Here is a 25,709-nt window from a genome sequence, read left to right as displayed (position 1 = left end):
CGTCTCCCAAGTACTGGGATTACAGGCATGCGCCACCATGCCTAGCTAATGTTTTTATTATATGTTTTATTATGTCAGTGTGGCTCCTTTTTAATTTTTTGTAGAGACAGGGGGTCTCACTATGTTGCTGGCCTCAAATTCCTGGACTCAAGCAATCCTCCCACCTCAGGATGCAAAAGTATTGGGAATTACAAGCACCTGGTCCCACCACTCCTTCCCCTGACATCCTCTTTTTTTTTTTTTTTTTTTTAAGACAGAGTCTCCCTCTGTCATCCTGGCTGGAGTGCAGTGGCATAATCCTGGCTCACTACAATGTCCGCCTCCCAGGCTAAAGGGATTCTACTATCTCAGCCTTCTGAGCAGCTTAGATTACAGGTTGATTGATTTTTGTATTTTTATTAGGGACAGGGTTTCACCATGTTGGCCAGGCTGGTCTCAAACTCTTGACCTCAAGTGATCCACCCGCCTCAGCCTCCTAAAGTACTGGGATCACAGGCGTGAGCCACCATGGCCAGCCCCCTAAAATTTTTTGATATAGTGATTATGCATATTAAAGCCACCTGTGACTTTCAATATCTGGAATTATGACAGTTATACTTAAGCAAAATTATAATATGATTTGTTATGGCCCTTCCCAATCAGCCCCTTCCAGTTGTTCAAGATAGCCACATTTTTTTTAGTTGCTTTGGTATTTACCTCCAAAACTCTTTAAATAATCTTAAATATGTAATTTTTTTATCCAACTTGAAACAGTATCTGTCAACTCTCTTCCATGAATAATGAAGAATTTATCTTCTCTCTAGTTGCCTATTTTAATTTTTATTTGAGATGGAGTCTTACAGTGTCACCCGGGCTGCAGTGCAGTGGCTCACTGCAACCTTTGCCTCCCAGTTTCAAGAGCTTCTCCTTGCCTCAGCCTCCCAAGTAGCCGGGATTACAAGAGTGCGCTACCATGCCCAGCTAATTTTTTTTGTATTTTTAGTAGAAACAGGATTTTACTATGTTGACCAGGCTGGGATTACAGGAATGAGCCACCGTGACCAGCCTTTTTTTTTTTTGAGACGGAGTTTCGCTCTTGTTACCCAGGCTGGAGTGCAATGGCGCAATCACAACCTCTGCCTCCTGGGTTCAGGCAATTCTCCTGCCTCAGCCTCCTGAGTAGCTGGGATTACGGGCACACGCCACCATGCCCAGCTAATTATTTTTTGTATCTTTAGTAGAGACGGGGTTTCACCATGCTGACCAGGTGGTCTCGATCTCTTGACCTTGTGATCCACCCGCCTCGGCCTCCCAAAGTGCTGGGATTACAGGCTTGAGCCATTTTATTTTTATTTTTTTGAGACAGGGTCTCCCTCTGTCACCCAGGCTAGAGTGCAGTAGTACGATCACTGCTTACTGCAGCCTTGACTTCCAGGCTCAGGCGATCCTCCTAACCTCGGGTTCCCAAGTAGCTGGGACTTGAGGAAGGACCCTTCCTATCTCATTCTGAGGCTGATATCAAAACGTGGCAGAGACACAACAACAAAATGAAAACTTCAGGCCAATATCCTTGATGAACATCGAAGCAAAAATCCTCAACAAAGTACTGGCAAACCAAATCCAGCAGCAGGACATTAAAAACTTATCCGCTGGGCATGGTGGCTCATACCTGTAATCCCAGCACTTTGGGAGGCTGAGGCGGGTGGATCACGAGGTCAGGAGTTTGAGTCCAGCCTGGCCAACATAGTGAAACCCCGTCTCTACAAAAAATTTAAAAATTAGCCAGGAATGGTGGTATGTACCTGTAATCCCAGCTACTTGCGAGGCTGAAGCAGGAGAATTGCTTGCACCCAGGAGGCAGAGGTTGTGGCAAGCCGAGATAGCACCACTGCACTCCAGCCTGGGCAACAGAACGAGACTCTGCCTCTAAGAAAAAAAATGATAAACAAACAAAAAAGCTATCCACCGCAATCAAGTAGTTTTATCCCTAATATGCAAGGTTGTTTCAATATACACAGATCTCAACAGATTCAGAAAAGGCTTTCAATAAAATTCAATACCCTTTATTGTTAAAAACTCTCAGTAAACTAGGTATTAAAGAAGGATGCCTCAACATAATAAAAGAGTCATAAATAAAAACCCACAGCTTACATCATACTGAATGGGGAAAAGCTGGAAGTGTTCCTCTTGAAAGTCAGCACAAGACAAGGATGCCCTCTGTCACCACTTTTATTCAGCATCCTATTGGAAGTCATGGCCAAGGTGATCAGGCAAGAGAAAGAAACAGCATCCAAATAGGAAGAAAGGAAGTCAAACTATCTCTGTTTGCAGAGGACATAATCCTCTATCTAGAAAACTCCACAGACTCAGCCCCAAAGCTCCTAAAGCTGATAAACAACTTCAGCAAAGTCTCAGGGTACAACATCAATGTGCAAAAAAGCACTAGCATTGCTATACACCAACATGAGTCAAGCCGACAGCCAAGTAAGGAATGCAATTTGATTCACAACTGCCACAAAAAGAATAAAATACCTAGGAATACAGCTAACCAGGGAGGTGAAAGATCTCTGCAAGGAGAACTACAAAACACTTCTCAAAAAAATAAGAGTTGACATATACAAATGAACAAACATTCCATGCTCATGGATAGGAATAATCAATATCGTTAAAATGGCCACACTGACCAAAGCAGTTTACAGATTCAATGCTATTTCTATTAAACTACCAATGACATTCTTCACAAAACTAAAAAAAAAAAAAAAAAAACAATTTTAAAATTCATATAGATCCAAAAAAAGAGCCCAGATAGCCAAGGCAATACTAAACAAAAAGAACAAAGCTGTAGACGTCACACTACCTGACTTCAAACTATAATACGGGACTATAGTAACCAAAACAGCATGGTACTGGTACAAAAATAAGACACACAGATCAATGGAACAGAATAGAGAACTCAGAAATAAGGCCTCACACCTACAACTATCTGATTTTTTACAAACCTGACCAAAACAAGCAATGAAGAAAGGATTCCTTATCAATAAATGGTGCTGGGATAACTGGATATCACATGCAGAAGATTAAAACTGAGCCACTTCTTGCTGGGTGGGGTGGCTCATGCCTGTAATCCCAGCACTTTGGGAGGCCGAGGTGGGTGGATCACCTGAGGTCAGGAGTTTGAGACCAGCCTGGCCAACCTGGTGAAACCCTGTCTCTACTATAAATACAAAAATTAGCTGGACATGGTGGTGGGTGCCTGTAACCCCAGCTACTCAGGAGGCTGAGGCAGGAGAATCACTTGATCCTGGAGGCAGAGGTTTCAGTGAACCGAGATCGCGCTATTACATTCCAGCCTGGACAACAGGACTAAACTCCATTCAAAAAAAAAAAAGTACCCCTTCTTTATACCATATTTTAAAATTGACTCAAGATGGATTAAAGACTTAAATATAAAAAAAAAAAAACTATAAAAACCTTGGAAGACAACCTAGGAAATACCTTTCGGGACATAGGCACAGACAAAGATTTGTAACGAAAACAACTGCAACGAAAGCAAAAATTGACAAGTGGGATCTAATTAAACTAAAGAGCTTCTGCACAGCAAAGGAAACTAACAACAGAGTGAACAGACAACCTACAGAATGGGAGAAAAATTTTGCAAACTATGCCTCTGACAAGGTCTAATTAATATTCAGCAATGTATAAAGAGCTTAAACAAATTTAAGAAAAAAAAAACAACTCCATTAAAGAGTGGGCAAAGTGAGGGTGGTGGCATGTGCCTGTAATCCCAGCTACTCAGGAGGCTGAGGTAAGAGAATCACCTGTTACCTGGGAGGTTGAGGCTGCACCACTGAAATCCAGCCTGGGCAACAAGAATGAAACTCTGTCTCAAAGCAAACAAAAAAGAGTAGGCAAAGGACATGAACAGATACTTTCCAAAAGAAGACATATATGCAGCCAAGAAGCATGTGGGGAAAAAAAAAAAAAAAGCTCAGTATCACTGACCATTAGAGAAGTGCAAATCAAGCCAGGCGCAGGGGCTCACGCCTGTAATCCCACCAATTTGGGAAGCTGAGGCAGGTGGATCAGCTGAGGTGAGAGTTCAAGACCAGCTTGGCCAATATAGTGAAATCCTATCTCTACTAAAAATACAAAAATTAGCCAGGTATGGTGGCAGGCACCTGTAATCCCAGCTACTTGGGAGTTTGAGGCAGGAGAATAGCTTGAACCCAGGAGGCAGAGGTTACAGTGAGTTAATATTGCACCACTGCACTCCAGCTTTGGTGACACAGCAAGACTCTATCTCAAAAAAAAAAAAGAGAGAGAGAAGTGCAAATCAAAACCTCAATGAGACACCATCTCACACCAGTCAGAATGGCTATTAAAAAGTAAAAAAAAATAGATCCTGGAAAGGTTGTGGAGAAATGGAACACTTATACACTGTTGGTGGGAGTGTAAATTAGTTCAGCCACCGTGAAAGGTACTGTGGTGATTCCTCAAAGACCTAAATACAGAACTACCATTCAACCCACAATCCCATTACTGGGTATACACCCAAAGAAATATAAATGGTTCTATTATAAAGATACATGTGTGTGTATGTTCACTGTAGCACTCACTATTCACAATAGCAAAGACATGGAATCAACTCAAATGCCCATCAGTGACTGATTGGATAAAGAAAATGTGGTACATATACATCATGGAATACCATGGAGCCATTAAAAAGAATGAGCTCCTGTCCTTTTAAGGGACATGGATGGAGCTGGAGGCCCTTATCCTTAGCAAACTAACGCAGGAACAGAAAACCAAATACCACATGTTCTCACTTATAAGTGGGAGCTAAATGATGAGAACATGCAGACACACAGAGAATATAAACACTCACTGAGGCCTATCGGAGGGTGGAGGTTGGGAGGAGGCGGTGGCTCAGGAAAAAATAACATGAGTTCAGGCTTAATACCTGGGTGACAAAATAATCTTTACAACAAACTGTCATGACACAAGTTTACCTATATAATAAATCTGCACATGTGCTCCTGAACTGAAAATGAAAGTTAAATAAATAAATAAAATGAAAATCAGTTGATGCTATTTTCAAACACCACAGATTATGTAAACATTTTCATCAGGAATGGACCATGACACTACTACAGAGTTTTCAATTTTTCCTTGATAATTACATTCCTTCTTCTTTTTTTTTTGGTTTTGTTTTGGCTAAAAGAGAATAAATGTGCTTTCATCTTATTAAAGTTATCCAACTTTTTCTAATGACTAAGTCTGAAATTTGCTTCAAAATTATCCAGTTTGGGGGTTAGGCCAAGTGGGGATAAAAATGAAACAAAACTCGCCATACACTGATGATTACCAAAATTGGGTGATGGAAACTTAGAGGTGTATTATATTGTTCTCTCTACTTTTGAAAGTTTTCAATGTATTTGAAAACTTCCACAACAAAATGTTTTCTTAAAAAAGAAGATCTAGCTTCTTATCTATATTTTTCTTTCTGCTCTTTGCTTACTTTGATAGGTTGGTAGGTAGGCCGGAGAATATTTCTGCTACAAATTTCTGTTTTTCAGGCTCTGAGCCATGGCTTCCACTATTCTGGCTCACCTGTCCTCTATATCTTCCAGGCATCTGCCAGATCTTTGATCTGCTAATATCTGTCTTGTTCTCAGCATTTTTCAGCTCTGTCACCCAGGATGGAGTGCAGTGGCACAATCTCAGCTCAATGTAACCTCTGCCTCCCCTCTCAAGTTCAAGCGATTCTTCCACCTCAGCCTCCAGAGTAGCTGAGATTACAGGCACTCGCTATTATGCCCAGCTAATTTTTTTGTATTTTTGTAGAGATGGGGTTTCAGCATGTTGACCAGGCTGGTCTTGAACTCCTGACCTCAGGTAATTTGTCTGCTTCACCCTCCCAAAGTGCTGGGATTACAGGCATGAGCCACTGTGCCTGGCCTTCTCAGCATTCTTAAATTTACTTCCGTTTGTGCTTGGCAGTGATAATGTAACACATGCTAATATTTAGTCTACCACTTTGAAGCAAATATCCTGTGTCCACTTAATTTTAACCAATCACAGAATATAAGAAGATATGCTCTTTATCAGAGAACCCTGCCATATAACTTGTTTCCACCCATGATGCCACTACTGGCTTCCCTTTCCTTTATTTAATGTCATCTTTTTTTTTTTTTTTTTTTTTTAAGTTTTTTTTGTAGAGGTGAGATCTCACTGTGTTGCCCAGGCTGGTCTCAAATTCCTGGGCTCAAGCAATCCTCCTACCTCGGCCTCCCAAAGTGCTGGCATTATATCACCTTCTTAAACCTCTACTGATGCTGATCCAGTAGAAACCACTGAGACAGATAAATATGAGAGGTATTATTCAGAAGGATCACTCAAGTGTCCCTAAACCACTACCAAAGTACGCATTCTTCTTAACTGTCTTTACAAACCAACAAACAGAATATAATCATCAACTTCTGAATATACATTAAAAAGACACAGTACCAAATGCCAAGACAGCGGACATTCTAAGAATAATGAATAACAGTAAAAAGGAAAAAACCTCATTTACAGTTTCCCAGGAATAAAGGCAAACGAACTTTAGTTGTGAGAAACACATTCCTTATCCTGTAGATATATTCTATTTGTTTTACTGTTAGGAAATTTATATATAATTTGAAATAAAGATCATACCTTCCCCTGGATTTGTCCACAAGATTTTCTGGAGAGACTCTTGAACCTGCTCTTTGATGATGGACAGACTGAACCTGGGATTCTGGGCTGTAACGGTTTGATGTTTTAGTCCTCACAGGTGTAGACACCAAAGAGGATGGTGAGTTCTGGAATGTAGAATTAGGAGGCTGCTGGGGAGTCTGTGAGGAAACTTGATTTCTAGCAAAATCTTGTGTGATAATTTGCTGTGAATGAGAAAAGAAGGAAGTGGTAAAACTCACTGAGTACTTACAAAAAAGTATTAAGAAATCTAGGTATCTTTATTGTAATTTTCTTCTTCTACATGAAATTTGCTTTCTGCATGATCAAAAAAGAAAAATTAATTAGAATAATGAAAAACTTACACAGATGTGATCAGCAAGTGTGATCAGCCGATGGGTCCTAGGCACTTGCCCCATTCCCTCTGCCTGTGAAGAAGGGGGCAACTGTTGTTGGGGAGATGGTGATTCCTGCTGTGGTCGATAGTGAGCTAATGGTCCTTCATATTGTCTGGTAGGATCATCTAATAGAGAACATATAGATGTCTTACTCCAGGAATGCCCATGCCTTTCACTCATTATCAAAGGTTAAATGTAATTCAGAAGAACACATGAAAGGATGTGGTACACAGCTCCAAAGAACTTATCTTAATTTTGGAAAAAAAATTATCCACTGACAGAAGTCTGAGGACTAACAGAATAAAATACAAATGCAGAAGTATGCAAACAAATTTAATATAAACTATTTTCTGTATCATTAAAAAATAAAGAATTGATAGCTGAAAAGTTGTTTTTCACTAGTGCAATGTTAAATGTTTCTAAAGCAGGCTCGTAAAAGATTACCTTAAACAAAACAAGTTATTTCTTAACATGGTCTAGACAGATAATTAGAAGCAAATGATAAATGCAAATAAGAAAACATGTAAATGGTGGCTTAAAAAGACATACTTTCAGCTTGATTTGACTTAACAACCTCTGGCTGATAGGTCTGCAGCTTTTCCTGGGGTGGTGCAGGCGAGCTGGCAGGACTTATCACCTCAATAGCATCGCTAGGTGTTTCATACCTGTGAGAAGATACTTTAAGAAAAGAAAATCTTATTTTAAAACTAATCCTAGGGAAAGTTTCTAAAGTCTAAGTTCTTCAAACCTATAGCATATTTTCAATTCTGATCAACCATGTTCATTGGTATTCCAGGTTAATGACGGTTTTCTGAAGTCTTATGGGCTTTAAGACATATTTTAACACCCAATAATAAACACTGAAATGAGTTGGAACAGAGAACAGATTTATGCTATTTTCGTGGGAGCTGGAAAAGAAATCACCAGGGAAACATTTATGAGAAGAAATTAATTAACAAATGAGGGGGTAGATCTCAATAACTGATTCCAGTAATTCCAGTTCTGTGGGACATTCTCTTCTTAGAAAAACACTGAGGCTATAAAGCTGTTTCATTCACTACCATGATTTTAAAGCTAGGATTATATAACACCATATAATGATTTTCTGAAATAACTGCAATATTGCTAACAGTTATTTGCTAACAGTTACTCCAAATAGTAATAATGTTTTATAACTCTGTTATATTGTGAAAATAACCAGAAATGGTAGAGAGTATCTGAGGTGAAGTATATTCCCAGAAAGGGAAGATGTTAACATCAGAGTCCTCTAAGACGCAGAGGGGCTATGTGGTGGGGATGACAGGCAGCTTCTCACAGTCCTGCTATGGCCTCATAGCTGACAGTTGGAAAGCGGCAGATGTAACCACCTGCTCAGGAACTTCTACATTCAGAGGGCTCTTCACATCCTCAAACTACACTACAGAATCTGAGAGCACTGTCAGGACTCCAAAAGGTACATGGGCCTGGCTGGACACAGATGTAGCAGGTGGGGATGAACTCTGCTCCCTAGCCACCACCTGCTCCTCTAGTACTCAACAGTCCTTCCTACCCCATCAGGTCATGGAAACTGCCACTACCTGGGTTTTGGTACACCTAGGAGATTGGAAACTTGATAAATGGGTTAGAAATGATCATTGAGAAACCAAAATATCTATATTCTAAGTAGTTTACAGTAATTTGTGACTTTTGTGTCCACTGTTACTCGTCACTATTTATGTATACAACATCCTAATTCTGCTTACAACTTTCAATATTCACTAAGTCTGATTCCAAACCGTGTTCACATTGCTCTTGAAGCCTTAAGGGGCAAGACTATGAAAATGAACTTCACCTTCAGGATGAGGGAGGCTCTCAAGAGTCAAACTGAAAACCTCACTGAAGAACTGTACATAGCCTGTGGTCATCATGGAATTCACTAACCAGTGATAAAAAAGATTACCACATACAGAGACATGGACACTCAGAAAAGATGAACTTTCTGTTTTCACACCTTCTGAAAACCAAATTTTTAGAGCAAGATTTGGTTTCTGATGCAAACTGAAAAGAAATGTTTAATCCAGTGATTAAGGAATCCGTGTGTTATACCATTCAATGAGCCTGGGTGAGATCTCCCAGTGTGCTGGTGACTTCCCTTCAAAAACCCTATTCATACAACTACAGAATATTTCTTTCTCAGTTGGCAATTTTCTGCAAGCAGAAAATCTATACTGCAGATTTTCCTAATCTCAGGCTAAAAAAAGTCTTTTGTCTACACACTACTACCCTCTCTCTCTAAAAGCCTCACCAATGGGGTATATGTGACCCAAACAAATTACAATTAAGCTAGTGGATACTTTTAAAAAGAACTGCACATTGCATTCTGGAGCATAAGAAATAATTTTTTTTTCATGATATCTAACTCTACTAAATTTATTCAATGGAGATAACAGAAACATGACTATATAGGATTAAATTACTTCTAGTATTAGCAGATGCTTATATAAAAACCTGCTTGTTCTTTCTGCAGTTCTACATAGGACTGAAGCAATAGTTTAAAGAAAATTTAAAATATAACTTTTCCAGCATTTTAATACACTATCAGATTTGCAGGGTAGCCATCACAATGACTAACCAGATTTGAACAAAATCCAACTTGCAAGAAAGATGCAATATAAATACCCAACACCAATAATAAGGTAGTCTCACTTTTAAAAATCTGTGCCTTAGAAAAAGGATATTCGAGGCTTTGGGGTATTGGCATAAATATAAAACCATGTCCTAGCAAATGCTTCCTGAGAAATTACACCTCAGTAGCACAGAGCCTGGCAATATATCCATTACCTTTCAAATGCCTAAATATGTTAATAAGGTCTGCTTTCTACTTTCCAAATTTAATTACATAAATGGTACAGTTTTCTTGTGGAAAATACATTGATATGCTTATATGTAGGAAACCGGTGATATTTAATCATAAAAACAGCAAAAGATACATTTTTGCATTACATTTACTATCAAGCATTAGGATTTTTAAATACCATATAGTTTACTTGACCTAAAGAAAAAAGTAATTCTTTACTCAGACATCACATTGTGAAACTCAGATTGAGATACATACAGCTACTAGAAGAGTCTGAACTTTGAGAGCCACGTTCCCTTGCATCCTTGTCCGAGGCAATTTGCCGGGTGATGATCACGTCTATGAAGTTAGCTGCAGTAATGGTAGTCTTCCCTCGGGTCCTTAGCTCTTCCTCATATCTGGATTTTGGAGGAGGCCCTTTATCTTTCCCAGCCTCAGAATAAACTACTGAAGAATGAGGCTGGGGCTTGCCACTTGGAAAGGCTGAAGAAGTGTATAAACACTGAACAGATCTCTTCTCCACCTCCAGGGTTTTCTGCTCTAGCTGCTGCTGTTCACTAACTGCTGCTGACCTGCTTCTCAAATTTTCTTCTAACCTGGCAGCTTCAAGCTTACTCTCTTTTGTTTTGGACACATCCATCTGGGGTGCAGAAGCTGCAGCATCCACAAGAGCGGCCAGGGCATCCGCAGCAGTGTTGTAACGGGAGGCTGGCAGACCTTGGCTTATTGAAGGGCCGGCAGCAGGTAGTGGCCTATAAATAAAACCAAATCACAGCTCTGTGAAAGGAAGACCATTTACTGGGAATGTGGTGGGGAGATGGAAGGACAAACTGCAATAACAAAAAAAGGCTTTGTGGCACAGGGAGAAAAGTATGACTATACTTAGACTACTGCAGTCACAAATTTTGAAATGTATATGCAAGAGACTTTCGTCAAAATGTGTACAAGAGACTGACATGATTCGTAGCTGAGCAGTTGGATCCAAAGGTGTGATTACACTGGTTCCATTGGTTCCTTGGAAAACACTGGGTCTCTGTTGCAACATGGTCTCCTGAGTTCTTACTGAAGGGGAAGGGGAGCGAACATATCCATGACTGCCAGGTCGGCCAGGCTGTTCTGAGCCTGCAGGGGCAAAAAGAAAAAGGAAGAAAGACATAAAGAGGAAGCTAGAGACATAAGGAAGCAATATTTATGGATTGTTTATTTCCTAATATACCTAAACAGAAAAAAGGAAAACAAGACATGAAACTTGATAGTCTACTTTCTGGCCTTTCCAGAAATATGTTCTAAAAGTTTCCCAATAAAGATACAATAAGACCAGGCACAGTGGCTCACGCCTGTAATCCCAACACTTTGGGAGGCCAAGGCAGGTGGATCACGAGGTGAAGAGATTGAGACCATCCTGGCCAACATGGTGAAACCCCGTCTAAATTAAAAATACAAAAATTAGCTGGGCACGGTGGCATGTGCCTGTAGTCCCAGCTACTCTGGAAGCTGAGGCAGGAGAATTGCTTAAACCCAAGAGGTAGAGGTTGCAGTGAACCAAGATTGCACTACTGCACTTCAGCCTGGTGACAGAGTGAGACTCCATCTCAAAAAAAAGATACAATAAAACTACAGCAGTAACTTGAAACAAAACATCAGCTATTGTTTACTGTCATCTCCATTTCTCTGATAAATTTCAATCTTGATTTCAAAAATAAAACAGCACCAACAAGAAGTACTACTACAAATCATTTCCTCAAACTCTAGTGTGTATATACTTCCAAAACCAAATAAGGCACAACTTTCTAAGCATCATAATGAAAATAATATACCACTGCTACACTAGGGTTTGAGACTGTTTCATTCAACCACAGTTCACCCTGCTTCACTTCTTCACTGTCCCCTTCACAGGTGACTCTTTCTCTCAGCAAGCTCTCTTTTGACATGAAATCATTCACATTATCCTCCCACAAAACTTGGCTCCAACAACTACACTTCTTCAATGTTTGATATATTTTTGTTCACTTAACTCTCCCATAACAAAATCAGAGCTTGGACTTGGTCAGAACTACTTCATGTAGGGATCTTGAATTCTTCAATCCCTCATGAATGACTTTCTTCTCAACCTCGTCTTGTTCTGTGACCTCACTCCAACCTTCTAACACACTCCCTAGCCTCCTAACAGCTAGCAGTTTTAGCACACACCTCTCCTTCTCATAGACACCACCACCTCAGCCAGGATTCTCAGCAGTTTTCTCCCTTCTGATCCATTCATCAGTTCATATGAATATTTGTTTTTTAAATTAAATTTTAAAATGTTTAAGAGACAGCATCACACTCTGTCATCAGGATGGAGTGCAGTGGCACTCTATAGTTCACTGCAGCCTCAAACTCCTGGGCTCAAGGGGTCATCCCACTTCAGCCTCCTGAGTAGCTAGGACTACAGGTGTGCACCACTACTCCTGGCTAATTTTGTGTATATGTATATGTGTGTGTGTGTGTGTGTGTGTGTGTGTGTGTGTGTGTGTGTGTATATATATATATTTTTTTTTTTTTTTTTTAGAGACAGGGTCTCACTATGTTGCTGAGGCTAGTCTTGAATTCCTGGCCTCAAGCAATCTTCCTACCTTGGCCTCCTGAGTTAGCTGGGATTATAGGCATGAGCCACCATGGCCAGCTTATCTGAGTACGTCTATGGGATATTTTCCTAGACGTGGAATTACTAGACCAGAGTATTTAAAATTTTTATCTCCTTAGAGGCTACATCAATTTATGCTGCCATTGCCAACATATGAGTGTCTGTTTCTATAGAAACTCCAACACAATATTTATCAACTTTCTTACATGTCTGACACAGAAAAATGTTATCTTTGTGCCTTAAATATAAATTTTTTTCATCTATAGGATCACAAACATTTAAAAAATCTATCTCTACCAAAGTTATGCATCATTGTTTGAGGATTTCTTAATTAAATCAATTTTCCATGTTTTATGCAATTAACATGGAATCAATATTACAGTTCTGCCTTACAATTCATTAAAGCATTTCCTTTGGTCAGATTCTTAAGTGATTTTTTTGTACACAGATAAAGATACATAGATAATCTTACTATACATAGATTATACAAGATCCTCTGGGTGAAGTAGTTGTATCTAAATGTATCTGAGCTTTACAACCATCGAATTATTTAAGATAACACCTCAGAAATGATATTACCAGACCAAGTATAGTGACTCATTTTTGGGCTCCATCCATATATTGCCATTTATATTGACTTCAAAGGTTTGTTTCCTATGACAATATCAATGTGACAACCTCCTGCCACTGTGCCCTTTGCTTCTGCCTCTATCCCTCTGATCACATCTCTGCTTCCTTTTGCCTTGACCTAGATCAACTGTCCTTGTAATATCTAAAGACTGATCTACTCTTCACACTCTTGCTGCTCAGAAATCTCATTCAAGCCAGATCTTCAGCTCTTGCAAGTTGACTCCTAAATAAGCATCTCCAAGCTCTGTGTCTTAGACCGAGTACCAGATCAGAGTATCTAACAATACAGACATAGTCACTAATTTGATTTAATTAAAAGAACTGAAAAAGGCAAGTAAGTATACCATGGATAAAAAGATTGCCCATGGACACATGAGACTAAGTACAGGTTGGGCATCCCAAATCTGAGTAAGAAATGCTCCAATATCTGAAACTTTTTGAGCTGACATGACACTCAAAGTAAACGCTCACTGGAGCATTTCAAAGTTTATTATTTTTGGATTAGGGATGTCCAACTGACATAATGCCAATATTCCAAAATCTCAAAAAAATCCCGGTTCTAAGCATTTGGGATATTCAACCCGTAGATCTAAAATCATTATCTCTTTGCTGTCTCTCATCATGCTGTATCTTTATTGCAGACTAATCTTGTTTCTCATCTCTTTCTCACTCCCCATATCTAGGTAAGTCCCTTTGAGTCTATAGTGATATTCTTCCCAGCAGTTCTTTTCTGGCCATTCCCAGTGTAAAGTATTCCAGGCTGCCATTAGCACACATAACTACTGACAGTCTCACTGGCCTTCTTGGACCAGCCATACCCTTCATGGTTTTAATCCACCTATTCCACTCCTGTGTAAATGGCCCTCTGATCATGTCACCTGCCTCCTGAACACAACATTTCATTGTAATTCAAGATGCTACACAAGCTGCTAACTGTATTTTCCATTCTACCTCTAAATTCAAGCTCAACAACATGTTTATATCTAGGAATTTTTGCTAGGGCTGTTCTTTCAGCCTTCAAAGCTCTGTGACCACTATCTTCAGGTCCAACTGCAGTCCACTGTTTGCAGCAAATAAAAATGATACCTTCATCATGAAAACATTTTTCCGTGTAAAATTCATGTCTCTACCATCTCAACTTCTACAGCATTTTTACCTGTTTTTCACTTGGGGCCTGTAATGATGTTGTCTTAGAATTTTTGTTTGCATCAAAATTTTTTTTTTTTTTTGAGATGGAGTTTTGCTCGTTACCCAGGCTGGAGTGCAATGGCGCAATCTCGGCTCACCGCAACCTCCGCCTCCTGGGTTCAGGCAATTCTCCTGCCTCAGCCTCCCGAGTAGCTGGGATTACAGGCACGCGCCACCATGCCCATCTAATTTTTTGTATTTTTAGTAGAGACGGGGTTTCACCATGCTGACCAGGATGGTCTCAATCTCTTGACCTCGTGATCCACCCGTCTCGGCCTCCCAAAGTGCTGGGATTATAGGCTTGAGCCACCGCGCCCGGCCGCATCAAAATTTTTTGTGTGCAGCATTAAGTACAGCACACAGAACTGCCAAGATGTGTCCAGAGGATGGAAGAGCAATGTCTTTCACTGACCTGGCCGAAGGTAGAGATCGGAGGAAGCTGCAGCAATCCGCTCCCGCTCACGCTCCTTCTCCCGCTCCCGTTCCCTCTCAGCACTTGCAGCAGCTGCAAGGTGTGTTGGGTGTCCTGTAAAACATACACCTGCAGCTTAAAGATAAAAATGTCAACTCACTGAGTATATCAAATAATTTTGAAATTCTAAGTGACTGAAAATTTTGGAGAAGTTTGTTTTGGTTGGGTGCAGTGGCTCACACCTGTAATCTCAGCACTTTGGGAGGCCAAGGCAGGTGGATCACTGGAAGCCAGGAGTTTGAGACCAGCCTGGGCAACATAGTGAGACCCTGACTCTACTAAAAACACAAAAAACTTAGTCAGGTGTGGTGGTACGTGCCTGTAATCCCAGCTACTCCAGAGGCTGAGGCACGAGAATCTCTTCAACCTGGGAGATGGAGGTTGCAGTGAGTTGAGATCACACCACTGCACTCCAGCCTGGGCAACAGAGCCAGACTCTATCTCCAAAAACAAACAAACAACCAAAACAAAACAAACACACACAAAAAAAAAAAACCAAGAAAAAAGAAAAAGTTTGTTATTATTAAGAGTCCTGGATAACAACTGTAGCATAACATAAGCTTTTAGGGCATGTCTAAGGTTTCTAGTGACAGTTGGCACATAGGAACTACTAAACGTGAAATGAAAAACAAGAAACCAGCTGGGCACAGTGGCTCATGACTGTAATCCCAGCACTTTTAGGAGGACGAGGTAGGCAGATCATGAGGTCAGGAGATCAAGACCATCCTGCTAACATGGTGAAACCCCATCTCTACTAAAAATACAAAAAATTAGCCAGGTATGCACATGCCTATAGTTCCAGCTATTCGGGAGGCTGAGGCAGGAGAATCGCTTAAACCTGGGAGGCAGAGGTTGTGGTGAGCCAAGATTGCACCACTGCACTCCAGCCTGGGTGACAGAGAAAGACTCTGTCGAAAAAAAAATGAAAATAAAAATGAGGAAAAACTGCCCAAAATACCTTAAAAGGCTATGTTGTAAAAACATGAACACATTTGTTCTATTAGAGAGATGTGTGACTGCAGAATCTTACCTGGAGACATGGAAGCAGAGTTGTACGGCCTGGGAGGGAAAGTAATCTGTGTACCAGGAATATATGTGATTCTGTCCATGGGAGGAGTACTTGTTCCCCCTGGATGAGGCACTAAAATTGTTGGAGGCATATTGGTCAGGTCAATGATTCCTATCCAAAGACAAATACAGTTTATGGTAAGTGTTATTCTATAGGTACAGAACCATATGGGACTTTTGGATTTTGTCTATCTCTATGAATCAAGAATAATTTAATAGAAAAAAAAATGTTTACTATCATTTTTTAAAGACATTCTTTAACTCTAGAAAAGGATGTTAAATACTCTACTCCACATCAGTAACCTCAAAGTAGGCGCAGATTGAAGAGACAGAACAAACTTGTAAGACATGGATTACAAATACTCAGCACAAGGATTTGGTAATTTCAGTATTCATTAAAACTCCTTGTTTCAATGTATGACTCTGGGCTAAAAAGTCTATGGGAAGAAGGATATAAAGTTCTTTTCTTTCTTTACATCATTCATTCAACAAGTATTTTTTTTTCTTTTTTTGAGACGGAGTTTTGTTCTTGTTGCCCAGGCTGGAGTGCAATAGCGCAATCTCAGCTCACTGCAATCTCTGCCTCCCGGGTTCAAGTGATTCTCTTGCCTCAGCCTCTCAAGTAGCTGGGATCACAGGCATGCACCACCATGCCCAGCTAATTTTGTATTTTTAGTAGCAATGGACTTTCTCCATGTTGGTAGGACTGGTATTGAACTCCCGACCTCAGGTGATCCACCCACCTCGGCCTCCCAAAGTGATGGGATTATAGGCGTGCGCCATCGTGCCCAGCCTCATTCAACAAGTATTTATTGAGTACATAAAAAACACTGGGCGAACATAAATTCTATGAATTCTGAAATGCAAAGACACATACCTCTTGTTGCTGGGTATGGGAGACCCAGTGGCTGCTCTCTTGGGGATAGTCCTCTGGCCACATCTGGACGCAAGTTCACTTGCATCTGTTGTGAGGTAATGTAATCATTTAAGATTGTCTGTCTTGTGTTCTCCATTGCGTAAAGCTGATACTGACTTGGGTAACCTGGAGTTGGTGAAAGCTGTCTCTGAAACAGGTAAGCAGCTGCTGCTGATTGAGAGAATGAGAGAAAGGCAGTGAGTTTTGTCCTGGCTGAAATGCATTTGCTAAACACCATCTGCAAAAATCTTGTGCTGAGCTAGTGCACATGGAACTTTTACTTAGCTACAAGGATTAAGGTGGATTTATTTTAGACCTTGATATATTAGTAATATCAATTCTAATTCATTCTACTGTCTAAGATGTAATGGAAAAGGGGAAGGGTAACAGTAGCTAAAAACTTCTAAAGTAGTTTTACTTTCAATCTTTGACATGTAATTTTATTACATTTTTATCTGTCATCTGCAAGAGTTGCCTTTGAAACTAAAATTATTTTTATAGTACTGATCTTCTCATATAACCAATGAAATGTATACGAAACACTTTGTGGCAATCAATCAGCAACTTTACTCTCCAGGGGGTATAAATGATTAGACTACAGGATTTAATTAGCCCATGTGTATGGAGCAGAGAATGGCAAACTTTTGACATAAAGAGCCAAATAGTAAATACTTTAGGCTTTGTGGGCCATTTCGCATCTGTCAAAGCTGCTCAACTTCATCACTGTGGCACAAAGAGAGCTAAAGAGAAAAGGAATAAATGGTGTGGCTGTGTCCTCATAAAATTTTATTTACGAACACGAGTGGCAACAGGATTTTGCCAAAAAGTTGTAGTTTTTCATGAGAGAATGACACAAGACACAAGGAAGGTTTAGGTGTGGGTGGGAAAAAAGGAGAAGATAATGTCTCTATCCTTGAAATATAATCCAGTTCAGGCTCAAAAACAAGCAAATGAAACCACTACAAAATGAAGACTGTGATAAACAATAAATAGAAACTAGAAACATTTCATTGTGTCTGAGAACCTGAGTGACCTATTTTATATGTATATGTTCTCCCTAGAAAAACAAATAACATGTTTTCTGGAATATCTGCTTTCCCTTCATCTTGATACAGAAGCTGAATCAGGTGTTGAATCTTACTCAAATTTATAAGACTGAAAAAAAATCTAGAAGGATTTTTATTGCTTGGAAGTGTCTTTACTTGGAAATTCTAGTTTACTTAAGAAAAGAAAAACCTGGAAATGTGAATTTCTTTTATATAAGAAAGACAGTGAGGTTTAATCAATTGTTTATGAAAAAGCCATGGCCTGTCTACGGCCATACCACCCAGAATGCGCCCGATCTCGTCTGATTTTGGAAGCTAAGCAGGGTCGGGCCTGGTTAGTACTTGGATGAGAAAAAGCCTTGGCCTTAGATCAGAGTACTGGTAGATGAATGTCTATTTATGCTGTAAGTTAACATGTTTAAGGTATGCCTCTGTCATTTTAAAATAATTCTTCACATTAACCCACTTTTTCAATTAGCCTTGCCAAGTGCCATCAGATCAGAGAGCTTTTCATATACTATTAGTTTTAGCTCTTTAATGGGTGCTGATAAGATTTTATTTCTTGTTCTGGGTACTGGTAGCACAGGGGCATTTAGTTTGTGAAAAATCATTGAGCTGTACATCAATGATACACATGCCATTGCGCTATCATAGAAAGCTGAAAAGTTATACAGGTGGCATATTTCTTTGCCATAGATTATCACTATATTTTGTGTTTACCAGGATCCAAAGCCCTGTGAAAAGGCATGGCTGGATCTAAGTGCGTGGGCAGGTGGCTCCGATAAACCTCTCCTGCAGCGCTGCCTCTGTGATGGGGATCAAACGGACTGTGGCTCACGACAGGATCCACCCCAGGCACTGGAGACTTCGCTGGTATACTTTCCCTTTGGGTAGGGGTCAGTGTCGATTTCCTTTCATGATTGGTAGACTTGTTGGAAGAAATTGTAACTGGAAAAAAAGAGCCAATCCCACAAGTTCTTAAACTTGCAAAGTATGATAATATTTGTCCATTTCTCAACCATTCAAATACAGACTAAATTCGTGTATTTTGATCTTCTCTTTCCCCTCAACATTTAATATTTAATATTGTAAAATACGAAAATGTAAAAAACTAGTAGAAACTGAGATCTGGAAGGTACTGTCACCTTTTGGATCATAGCACCAGGATTTTGCATTAAAAATAAAATTCAACTCTTCTTTAAATCTCATTATGAATGATTTTGTTTTTTTGTATGACTTTAACATTCTAAATTATTTTGTCCCCCCATGTAGTAACTTCAACTTTCTCTCATTGCCAGTGTTATGCAACCTCCTTCCCACCCATTAACCACTAGGTTTGACTAATTTCTCATTCCTTCACCAAAGTCTATCTCCTCCCTACCCCAGCTTCTCCTCTTCTAAATGATGTTATTCAGAGTAGTCAGACTGTCCCACCAATACCTGTATATTCAAGCACTTATTAGCTATCATTCTTAATTTTTTTTTTTGAGACGGAGTCTCCCTCTGTCGCCCAGGCCGGAGTGCAGTGATGCAATCTCAGCTCACTGTAGCCTCTGCCTCCCAAGTTCAAGCGATTCTCCTGCTTCAGCCTCCTGAGTAGCTGGAACTACAGGCACCTGGCTAATTTTTTTTTGTATCTTTAGTAGAGATGGGGTTTCACCATACTGGCCAGGATGGTCTCCATCTCCTGACCTTTTGACCTACTCGCCTTGGCCTTCCAAAGTGCTGAGATAACAGGTGTGAGCCACCATGCCCAGCCACCCTCAATTTTTTTAACTGTGGTGAAACATATCTAACATAAAATTTGTAATTTTAGCCATTTTAAAGGGTACAATTCACAATGGCATTAAGTACAAGATGATGGTTGTACAACCTCACATCTAATTACTAATATTTTGATATAAACTTTACCACAATCAGACAAATCTGCCTCCCCAAAGAAAGAAAACACACTGGTTTATCACATCCCCTTCCAAGGTGCAATGTGCTCAAATATGGAGTGCTCTTCCCTCTGCAGGGCAATTCTCCATCAGAACTAAAGCTAAAAACTTTGGATTCACCACCCTATCCCTAACAAGGACTTCCCCTTCTCCTCACTCTGTGCTATGCCTCTCACATCTGCCAAAACACTCTTCTTACAGCTCGAAGTGTCTAGCCTAGGACCTAGCATGTGAGTCTTCGATAAATTTGTATTATAATAAAAAATGCTATGTAGATGCATTTTTAAGGGCCTCATGTTGTTTCAGGGACCACTTGGTAAAAATCATGTAGTAAAAATTACTTCTCAATTGATGTAGCTGCCAGCAGCATGGGGATATAGTGATAACAGTAACAACAGTAATAAATTCACATTGACTGAGCCCTTCGTAAATACTAAGCACCATTTTAAGTTCTTTACTAATACTACCCTATCTTCCTAACAGTCCAGAGAGGTAGGTCTTAATGTTACATTATGATTTTACAAATCAGAAAACAGCCAGAAAAAAGCTAAGTACTCATCTGAGTTTATGCAGTAATAATGTTAATTCAAGCTTACACAGTCTTATTGCAGAGCCTACTTTCAGCTTCCACACCACACTGCCACTGAAGGAACAATGTCAAAACTGACTTCCAGAAAACATTATGTAATTGGCTGAAAATCCACCTTTAAAATACACTTACTCTATAGCATAATCTGCACTTGATTTAAATATTAGGTATTTTACTTAAATTATTCCTACTTTCGAATTGGTAGCCTTTCATACTCCTAGAAGTAAGCACGACCTGCAGATCTTGGGATACTCTAAAGCTAACAATTCGGTATTTACTACTTGACAGAGGTTTCTTTTTTTTTTTTTAATGCAATAAAAAGGATCAGACCAAGCCTCAAAAACAACATACCATCAGAAGTTCTGTTCATCATGGGTGAGCCTCTGGACATGGTGTTTTGATAACTCACAGGGGTCCTCCGTGCACTGGTGTCATCATAAATCCCAGGGCTCAGTTGTGCTTTGGGAGCTTCATGTAGTGTGGACCTAAGAACGGAGGGGCCAGAGCTTACCACTGATGTGTGTCGGGAACGCACGGGCTCGCCTGCTTTCACATCTTCATATTTTCCCCGTTCTACCACTTTTATGTTCTCTGGCACAATTTCCAGCGGAGGCATTCCACGGGATAGTTTGCTAGGCCCCGTGATTAAGGATTTGACATTGTGTTTGATGGCAGATTGACCTGAGTTGCTGTCAAACTTTATTGGTGTGCCCTAAGGGGAAGGAAACAAACATTATGGTGGCAAAGTCATCTGCCTATTTTTCTATCTCAGGTCTGTCTGGCCCATGGCAGTTACAGTTCACTGGAGTGACCTTTTTGTCTGTTTGGACATCTCAATCACAACCCCAGTGATCCCCTGAGCTGCCTACTTTCCCACATTCCACACTCCAGGCTATGGACACAAGAAAACCTGATGATAAGAAGTACACAAAGGCCAGGTGCAGTGGCTCACGCCTGTGATCCCAACACTTTGGGATGCTGAGGTGGGCAGATCACTTGAGCTCATAAGCTCGAGACCAGCCTGGGCAACATGGCAAAGCCCTGTCTCTACAAAAAAAATACAGAAATTCTGGGTGTGCTGGTACATGCCTGTAGTCCTAGCTACTTGGGAGGCTGAGGTGGGAGGATCGCTTGAGTCCAGGAGGTCAAGGCTACAGAGCTGTGATCTACCACTGCACTCCAGCCTGACCCACAGAGGGGGGAAAAAAAAAAGAAAGAAAGAAAGTACAGGAAACTTTCATGTTTATTTCCAGGAAGTCTGACATCATAAGAACCACTTATAATTATTAAGTCACACTTTTAAAAATGTTCCAATAAATACCAGTTACTGACAAAAAGAGCCAAAACTTAGTTACCTGGGAAATGGAACCCTCAATTATCGGCCTTGTGCTCTGGACCACTTCTGGAGTTTTCCGACTTTCCTGAGTTAAAATATCTTGCCTTGGAATCTCATGAATGGAACGCCCCATTTCTTTGATGGTGGTGATGCCATCATATGGTTTTCCTTTGGTAATGGCACCTTCAAATGCTCGTATGGGAGGACTTTCCCTTTTAATTTGTTTGGGATATTTAAGGCCATCTTCAAAGCTTTCAGTTGTTGCTCTTGGTGTGCCTTGAAAAACAGTTCAGGAAACATTAAAATAATGGTGGCTGCACAACAATGCCATTGAACTGTGTACTTAAAAATGGTTAAAATGATAAATTTTGTTACATATATTTTAACATAATTTAAAATAATGAATGCCTTGGCATCTGGTAGTCTCTAATTAATTTTCTGTTTACAACAGATCCTCAAATCAGTATTCATCAATCATTATTTCTTTAGGGTTGCTCAAGATATAATATTAATACATCATTCACAATAGTCACAGAATGGTTCTTGCATAATAAACATGTCTCTATATTAAAAGATTAAGAAACTGTCACCTCCCAATAAATTATGTTGCCCAAAGGCAGAAAAGTAATAACCAAGACTTTAATATTTAGTATTTCAAAAGGGAAAATATCTTGAAAAGCAGAAATGCACTGTAAATTAATGTCAAACTATTTTGCCAGGGAGGCAGTTATAAATAAAAAAGCAAAACAAGCAGAAAGTTTACCCTGCATTATGGAGCCAGACAATACAGTTCTTTCTTTGAGGTCAGAATGAGGACTCCCCCTGGGTAATGCTCGGCATATCAGCCCTTTTAAAACAAGAACGCAACTCAATTATTCAACATAACATGTATGTCAACTCATATATATTGAATGTTGTTCTTAAAGTATATGTTTATGATAAATGCTCTATGAAGGAAGGAATGTCAATTTAAGTTTGTGAACTATCCAGAAGTATCTAATATGACATCACACGGTCCTTTGTAAATATTTTCCTAAATAAAAAATGGTCATCAAAGGCATCTAATGAAAGGTTGAAAAGGAAAGATACTTTCAAAGTTAAATCTAAAATCCCAATACTTTTTTATCAAAAGGAAAGAAGATACAGGATTGGAAATCATTGCTTAGCTTTGAAATATACTTGTGATAGGGGCCAGGCGCAGTGGCTCACACCTGTAATCCCAGCACTTTGGGAGGCTGAGGCGGGTGGATCACCTGAGGTTCGGAGTTCAAGACCAGCCTGACCAATATGGTGAAACCCCGTCTCTAAAAAAAACAGAGAGAAAAGATTATTAAAAAATAAAATAAAAAATAAAGAAGAAAAGTTTTTTAAAAATGAAACATACTTGTGATAAAGGGAAAATGGGAAATACAAATATCCTATAAACAGGGAAAATATATTAAATAAAACATGCAAATCAAAATGAAAGAGTTGTAAATAACCTCCTAAGAAGTTTCACATTATTGTTGCTGATAAATATAAATAAAGGGTTAGAAATAACCACACATATTTACAGTAAAAGTGCGGTGTGATTTTTTTTTAACATAGAGAAAAATACAGCTCTTAGAAAATTATATAAGACTTACCCTGCTTTTAGTATTTCATCTAGTTTAAAATTGGTTGAGGCAGGTTAAGATTTAAACAAAGTGGGAGATTAACAAAACAAAATCATACTGATTATGTACTGAAGGCATATCACATGAGTAATGCCAGTTCAGACACTGCTTCCAATCCTCACACGATGTTAGGTACGACCCCTTAATTTACAGAGGAAGAAACAGGCTCAGAGGAATTCTGGGAAAGGTGAAGCAGCAATTCAAATTCATGTCTTTATCTATTACATCACTTCATCTGCCTCAAAATTCAAAATGAAGTTCTCATAACAAATTTTACCTATTTTATTCTATCTTATTTTATTTTATTTTTTGAGACAGAGTCTCCCTCTGTTGCCCAGGCTGGAGTGCAATGGCGAGATCTCGGCTCACTGCAATCTCTGCCTCCTGGGTTCAAGCTATTCTCCTGTCTCAGCCTTCCAAGTAGCTGGGATTACAGGTGTGTGCCACCATGCCCGGCTAATTTTTATACTTTTTAGTAGAGATGGGGTTTCGCCGTGTTAGCCAGAATGGTCTCAATCTCCTGACCTTGTCATTCACCTGCCTTGGCCTCCCAAAGTGCTGGGATTACAGGTATGAACTACCATGCCCAGCTGGTACCTTTTTTAACTCACTTAGCTGAAACAAAAATAATCAATTTGTATGAGCATTCAAATATGAACATTCTAATAGTAACCTATGATATGACCAATTATGCTTAATTTTATTTCCCTCCATTGTTACATGCCACTTTAATTACATACAGATATGAATATAAACTTCAGTTAATATTATTATAAACATACATTTCAAGTGGAAATGACAAGAAACTGCATACCACTTAATTCAACAATGTAAACTTATTATATAAAATTATGTTTATCAAAATAACATTCTGGAAACAAAGCTTTACCCTCTAATGGTGCTGATACTGGAGACTCCCTCATTGACATCCCTTGCTTTATATTTCCTTCCACTGATTCATAGCTTCTCTTTAAATTAATTTCATGAGCTGTTCTCGGACTCCTAGTCCCTTCTCGGGCATTCTTAATGTCTGCAGAATACACAAACAAGATTTGCTCAGACAGAGCACAAGGTGTACAATATACAGTTAACAGTTTAATTTCATAGTCTATCTTATAAAAATAATATAAAAACTTGTCTTAAACTATAATAAAATCTGTGTAGATGATTCATGAAAATATTTTCATTCATTCACATATGTTTATTGATGCCTGCTGTATGCCAGACATAAGCTAGGCTTGCAGATGAGATTTACAAATTAAGTCCTTTTCTGCATGAAACTTACAGACTATGTAGTGCAGTACAGATTACGTAGTGCAGTAAGCTATGAAAGTATAATCTGCTATGAAAATGCTAGGAGAGAAACCTAACACCTTCAGGTTCAGATAAGCCTGCTTAGAGGAAGTAATGTGTAAGCTGAGAATGAAGGATGAGTAAGAGTTGTTCAAGTCAAAGGTAAAAGGAGGAAAAAGGACAGGTAGAAGGAACAGTGAACACAAAGACTCCTTAGGCAAGACAGAGAATGGTACATTAAAAGAACATACACTCGGTAACTGGCTAATGTGTAGAGTGGAGTTGGGAGAAAGAGTGTGGGGGAAGTAAACATGAGAGACTAAGGGGAAAAGAAAGAAGGGAAGAATCTCAAGAGCTAAGCTGGACGCAGCTCCTGGAGAGGTCACAACGCTAAGGTAGGGGCTTGCAGTTATCTTAGGGGTGATGGAAAATTCAAGCAAGGAGTGATATGGTACACACTTCGAATATGAGTGAGACTGAAGGTAGGGAGATGAGTTAGGCGGCTGCTGGGTTAAAGATGATGGTGACAGTGGTGAATACAGAGTATGGATGGATTTTAGACACTTTAGGAAAATGGACAGAAATGATGTATTGATTTGGTGAATGTGGAAAGAAACAAAGGTGTGCAGACTTCTGGTTTGCACAACGTACATTAATTTCTTAACCCCAGAAACAAAATGTTAATCAATGTATGCCAGACATGTAAATGAGAGAGAAATAAGAATGCTATGAAGCATTCTGCAGCACCTGGCACTGTGTACACTCATACTTTATTTTTTTGTATTGGAAGAGAAAGAAAGCATAGCTAATGACTACTCCAAGGTCACAGAGCCAGGCCCAAATAAGAACTCAAACTCAGTCAAAACTTTGGCTAATAATGCTATCACATTTGAGTCATTCTTATAAAATATTACTACTGAGAAAATATAACTTAATAATACATATAAAAAATACATACAGATGTTAAAATAGTTTTATTAAAGAGATTTTAAATATTGTTATCAATATCATCAGATTATCTACCCT

At 39.4% G+C, this 25,709-nt stretch overlaps 1 protein-coding gene across 50 annotated transcripts in view; it reads right to left on the bottom strand.

Moving 5' to 3' along the window:
- NCOR1 (nuclear receptor corepressor 1) overlaps positions 1–25,709 on the bottom strand; it is a 177,086-nt gene that overhangs the window by 20,359 nt on the left and 131,018 nt on the right. For 24 of the 50 annotated variants that reach the window (XM_078373212.1, XM_078373215.1, XM_078373227.1 and 21 more), the window contains 13 exons: positions 24,280–24,420; positions 22,499–22,582; positions 21,755–22,011; positions 20,751–21,111; positions 18,591–18,818; positions 16,786–16,995; positions 15,871–16,020; positions 14,781–14,894; positions 10,884–11,049; positions 10,186–10,679; positions 7,641–7,769; positions 7,059–7,216; positions 6,676–6,899 (listed from right to left, as the gene is read on the bottom strand). In XM_078373212.1, coding sequence (XP_078229338.1) covers positions 6,676–6,899; positions 7,059–7,216; positions 7,641–7,769; positions 10,186–10,679; positions 10,884–11,049; positions 14,781–14,894; positions 15,871–16,020; positions 16,786–16,995; positions 18,591–18,818; positions 20,751–21,111; positions 21,755–22,011; positions 22,499–22,582; positions 24,280–24,420 — 2,716 coding nt within the window. Of the gene's footprint in view, positions 1–6,675; positions 6,900–7,058; positions 7,217–7,640; positions 7,770–10,185; positions 10,680–10,883; positions 11,050–14,780; positions 14,910–15,870; positions 16,021–16,785; positions 16,996–18,590; positions 18,819–20,750; positions 21,112–21,754; positions 22,012–22,498; positions 22,583–22,946; positions 23,040–24,279; positions 24,421–25,709 lie in introns of all 50 variants that reach the window. The other 26 variants (XM_078373202.1, XM_078373201.1, XM_078373199.1 and 23 more) reach the window with 4 other exon arrangements.

This window comes from Callithrix jacchus, chromosome 5 (assembly GCF_049354715.1).
Source record: "Callithrix jacchus isolate 240 chromosome 5, calJac240_pri, whole genome shotgun sequence".
Taxonomy (NCBI): Eukaryota; Metazoa; Chordata; class Mammalia; order Primates; family Cebidae; genus Callithrix; species Callithrix jacchus.
Note: the sequence above shows the minus strand (reverse complement) of the source record. Positions and strands in the feature narration are given on the sequence as shown.